The sequence below is a fragment of the Acanthamoeba castellanii genome (genome assembly GCF_000313135.1).
Source record: "Acanthamoeba castellanii str. Neff unplaced genomic scaffold scf7180000084669, whole genome shotgun sequence".
Lineage (NCBI taxonomy): Eukaryota > Discosea > Longamoebia > Acanthamoebidae > Acanthamoeba > Acanthamoeba castellanii.
Window position 1 is genome coordinate 592,274 of NW_004457554.1, and position 4,800 is coordinate 597,073.

A 4,800-nucleotide genomic window follows, 5' to 3' on the forward strand; every position below is an offset into this window, starting at 1 on the left:
TTCCTCGCATTCTTCACCTGCGTGTGCGTGTGCGTGTGCGTGTGTGTCGTGTGGTGCTGACGTGGCCGTGTTGTGTGCGGTGTGGTGTGAAGGGCTCGCCGGAGGAGCAGGCCAACGCGTCGGTGCGGGCGGCGGTGCGAATGCTCCACGACCTGGACTACTGCAACACGTCCGCGGGCCTCGTCAACGCCGAGACCGGCATCGGCATCAACACCGGCAAGGTGCGTTCTCCTCCGCACGCACCGCACGACACACGCACACCGCACGACACGACACGCACCGACACGACACGCACGACACACGCTGATCGGGGGGGGGGCTACCGTGCAGGTGATCATGGGCGTGGTGGGTACGGAGACGAGGATGGAGCCCACGGTGCTGGGCGACGCAGTCAATCTGGCGTCGCGCACGGAGGCCCTCTGCAAGAAGTACGGCGCGCGCATCCTCATCACCGAACACACCAAGGAGAAGATGGCACTCGGCGCCGAGCAGTTCACCATCCGCCTCATCGACCACGTCACCGTACGTCCATAAATAATATATTTTATTCTTTTATATTATAATAATATACTATATACTCTGCTATATTATGTACATGTTGAAATAATACATATTTACGATTATACTAAACAAAAACAAAAAAAAACAAAAAAACAGGTGAAGGGCAAGTCGCAGTCGTGCCGGATCTACGAGGTGGTGGACGGGGACAAGGACGAGGTGCGGGAGCAGAAGGAGCGCATCCTGCGGCCCTACCACGAGGCCCTCCTGCTCTTCACCGACGGCAAGTTCGCCGAGGCGCGCGACAAGTTCGAGGAGTGCCTGGCCCTGCGGCCCGACGACAAGCCCTGCCTCATCTACGTCGAGCGCTGCACCGAGCTCCTCGCCGACCCGCCCTCCACCTGGGACGGCATCTACCACCTTGTAAATAAGTGAGCGAGAGAAAGAGACACGCACACAAGGCCATCGCACACGACACACAACACGACACGCAACACACGACAATAAACGTGCTATTATTTATTCATTTGCTATGGTGTGGTGCCCAGGTGAGACTTGAGGCGGCCGCAGAAGTGCTGGAGGGCGTCGAGGCGGAAGCGCAGGGCGGGCGACAGCTGGAGGAGGTAGATGTTGCGCTTGCGCGTCTGCTCCATGAACTCGTCGAGCTCGTCGACCAGCCCGACCTCGCGCGCGTCGGCCAGCAGCGCCTCTCGCCGGGCCGTCGCCGCCTGCTTCTTGTCCGCATTGTCATCTTCATCATCATCATCGTCGTCGTCGTCGTCAACGAGGAGAAGGTCGCCAAAGTGGTCCAACACGAGGTGCGCGAGCAGCGCCGCGAACAGCTCCTCGCGCACCATGTCGTCGCTCGATGAGGCCGAGGCCGACTTGCCGCGGTTGGCCTTGGGCTGCGGGATGAAGTGGAGGTGGTAGTGCACGATCTTGGCGGCGGTGAGGGGCTCCAGACGCAGCTTGAGGTGCTGCTTGCTCACCTTGGCCACGCTGAAGGTGTCCTCCAGGATGCGCGCCGACAGCTCCTTCCGCAGCCTTCGCCCGCGCAGCCTCTGATCGCGGCGGACACCCCACCGATCAGAAAAGAGAGGGGGGGGGGCAAAGAACGAAGAGAAAAGAACGAAGCACGAAGAACGAACGAAGGAGTGGTGATGGTGCGACATACGTCGAGGAAGTCGAGTTGGGTGGCGTGTGGGAGGTCCTGCACGCGGGCGGTGAGGTCGCTGACCAGGTCCCAGCGCCTGTCCCAGTGCTCCTCCGACCCAAAGTACGCCTTGCCCAACTGTTGGAAAAGAGCAGCAATGAGACCCGTGTGACTCATAACACAACACGCACACGACACAACACACACACACACACACAAGAGAGCGAGAGGCGATGATGGGCGGTACGAGGTGGAAGATGGAGTAGGCAATGCGTTTGGTGCGGTCGGCGACCTCGACGGGTACCGAGGAGTTCACCTGGTCGAGCAGGTCGAAGGCCACCTCCAGAAGCTCGTGCCGCAGCGGCGACTCCGTGCCCGGCTTCCCCTCCAGCAGGCGGTGGAAGCAGCTCTCTGCCGCGACGCACACGACATACGGTCCATTGGACACACACACACACACACACACACGGCATCGCACACACGCGTGCTCACTCCGTACCGTGGGTTAGGTTGATAGCCTTGTAGTAGCGGAGGTCGTCCCGTAGCATGCGCTGTACGAGCCCGATGAAGTGCAACTGGTTCGACGCCAGCGTTTCCCAGCCCTGGCCATCGTGCGTGTCGTGTCGTGTCGTGTCGTGTCGTGTCGTTGGTCGTGCGGTTGGTAAAACAATCAAGTGATCAGGGCCGGCCTTGAAGGTACCTCGGCCACGGGCGCGGGCTGGAAGCGAAGGGTGTCGAGCGCGACGTTGAAGAGCTCGCGGTACCGCTTGATGTCCCTCTTCTCCACCGGGTCGTGCGCCGGCGGCCACTCGCGCCTGCGCGGCCCGGACAGCTTGTGTGCGTGGGCCAGCTCGGCGCGCATCACCGGCGCCAGCCGGCCCGCGCTCCCCTGCTCCATCGCGCTCCACACCGCCTCGTAGAGCGCTCTGCGGCACACGACACGACCAACGACACGACACGCGACTGAGATGCGGCGGCGGTGCGCAGGTGCCACGCACGGTGCGTACGAGCTGGGTGTGCGCTGGCGGGCCAGCAGGTCGGCCAGCATGCGGTGCCAGAGGTCGTCTGCAGACAGGCGGCCCTCGATTAGATCGGACGGGGTAGGGCTTGGAAAGAAGATTTGCGATGCGTGGGTGGGGGGGGGTAGGGTGCAGCGTACAGTCTTCGTCGGCGAGAAGGCTGCCCAGCATGCCCACGAAGACAGGCGTGATGATGTTCGCAGCAGCTGCCGCAGACTTGGGCGGCGTGGATGTGCCTGGCGGCGCTAGGCTCTCCCTGGGCGGGGAAGGAGATGCATGCGTTGTGGTTGTTGTGGTTGCCACAGCCGGCTTCGGCTTGGCGCGCCGTGCGGTGGTTCTGCGTGCTCTCTTCCTCACCGGGGTGCCCGAGTCAGAATCCTCGCTTGATGAGGGCTTGAACGAAGAGTCCAAAGAGCGCCGCTTGGTTCGTCTCATCTTGCACACTAGTGTTGCGAGCAGCAGATGAGGATGTAGCAGATCAAAAGCGCGGGAAGAGTAAAAGAAGAGAAAACAAAAAAGAAAATGTATTGGAGGAGAAGGGTATCGATCCCTTTACCTCTCGCATGCTAAGCGAGCGCTCTACCATCTGAGCTACACCCCCTACGTGTAATAAAATGCTGATTTGTGGATTTAAATTGTCACGCTCCCTCAGAGCCGTTCTGTCATTGGTGCGAGGGAACCAATGATAATGGAGGCAGGAATGGCGGGAACCAATGGCAGTGAAGAGAACACGGGTTTAATTTTTGCGTGCTGGTAGACGGTATCCCAGGCGCCCGTTTGGTTGTTAAGGACATTGGTTCGTGCCCAGCTTTTGTCAGAGAAACCGAACATATATGCCGGGAAATAACCGGACGTGGCGTGTGGTTGGGGTGCAGCACAAGACCAGGGACTCAAACTCCTGGTGGTAGCGAGCGACGACCACTGTTTTAATTTTTCACTTCTGTGCGACACAGAACACTGGCCAACTTGTACCATACTTTTGTACTCTACATCACTCCACATCTCCTCTTCATCTTCACAGCGCTCGAATTCTCTTCCCTTCATACATCGATAAACAACCAAGATGAGCTTCGTCGCCAGCAAGAACTCGCAATGCCATTTCTGTGGCAAGACGGTGTACGCCATGGAGAAGATGGACGCCGACGGAAAGAGCATGCACAAGGCGTGCTTCAAGTGCGAGCACTGTCAGTGCGTCCTCAAGCTGGGTAACTTCGCCGCAATGGGAGGCCGCTACTTTTGCAAGCCCCATTTCAAGCAGCTCTTCAAGGAGAAGGGTACGCTTCTTGCCTTTGTCGCGTTACCGCCTTGGCCTTTCGCAATCCTACTACATCTCGCAATTTCTTTTCCTTTACTTGTTGTATGACTCAATCGGCAGATTTTATTCATTATTCATCTCTACTCTTCATGAATGTGCAGGCAATTACCATTCGGGCTTCGGTTCAGAGGATGCCAAGTCCAAGTGGGCTCCCCAGGCTGTCGTGTACGGCGCCCCGGGCGCCAACTTCATGAAGGCATCCGGCAGCGAGTGGGACTCGCGTCAGACCAAGTCCTTCCGCATGCCTCGCCCGAGGACCGACGCCGACATCGACGCACCCAAGTCCTCCACCCTCACCCTGGAGCCCAAGCCAGTCTCCTCGGCCCCCTCTTCGCCTGCTCCTGCCACCTCGGCCGCCGCATCATCTGCTACTTCTTCTCTTTCTCTCTCCTCCCCTGCCGCCGGTGCCGCCAAGCCTCCCCGAGAGTCTCTGGCCCAGCTGGCCTCCGTGGGCGCCCTCAAATCGGTTGGCGAGCGCTGGGGATCTCCGCCCACCGGCCCTGCGGCCGATGCCTCGCGCGATCAGAGGCGACGTGCCGCTCTCGAGGCCAGGAAGTCGGAGACCGACTCTCCCATCTCCCCTCGTGCGGCCGAGAAGGATGAGACGCCCGCTGCTGCTTCGCCCGAGGTGAAGATTACTCCTGCTGCCACCCCTTCCCCACCCCTGCTGCCACCCCCGCCCCCGCTGCCGCCCCGGCCAAGACCGTCGACGAGTTGAAGGCCGAGCTGGAGCAGGAGCGGGCCAAGTTTGCCGCCGACAAGGCCGCCCTCGATGACCACAAGGCCAAGTTCGAGGAGGAGAAGAAGGCGTTCGA

General features: G+C 60.1%; 3 protein-coding genes across 3 annotated transcripts in view; 2 read left to right on the top strand and 1 right to left on the bottom strand.

Annotated features, from left to right (window-relative positions):
- Positions 1-933, top strand: part of ACA1_114930 (adenylate and guanylate cyclase catalytic domain containing protein) — a gene marked incomplete at both ends in the record, with an annotated part of 5,117 nt that extends 4,184 nt beyond the window's left edge. The window contains 3 exons of the mRNA XM_004342164.1: positions 93-221; positions 331-522; positions 658-933. Of these exons, the coding sequence (XP_004342213.1) occupies positions 93-221; positions 331-522; positions 658-933 (597 nt within the window). The remainder of the gene's footprint in view (positions 1-92; positions 222-330; positions 523-657) is intronic.
- A 95-nt stretch (positions 934-1,028) lies between these two features.
- On the bottom strand, positions 1,029-2,841 carry ACA1_115040 (uncharacterized protein; the record flags this gene model as incomplete). The annotated part of the gene is made up of 7 exons (XM_004342165.1): positions 1,029-1,559; positions 1,673-1,789; positions 1,899-2,062; positions 2,151-2,253; positions 2,352-2,577; positions 2,659-2,716; positions 2,811-2,841. 7 exons carry the CDS (start codon positions 2,839-2,841, stop codon positions 1,029-1,031), a joined length of 1,230 nt encoding a protein of 409 aa, XP_004342214.1.
- An 892-nt stretch (positions 2,842-3,733) lies between these two features.
- ACA1_115050 (LIM domain containing protein) lies at positions 3,734-4,703 on the top strand (the record flags this gene model as incomplete). Its single annotated transcript, XM_004342166.1, has 3 exons — positions 3,734-3,944; positions 4,087-4,298; positions 4,401-4,703. The coding sequence occupies 3 exons, from the start codon at positions 3,734-3,736 to the stop codon at positions 4,701-4,703; spliced, it is 726 nt and encodes a 241-aa protein (XP_004342215.1).
- Between the last annotated feature and the right edge of the window lie 97 nt (positions 4,704-4,800).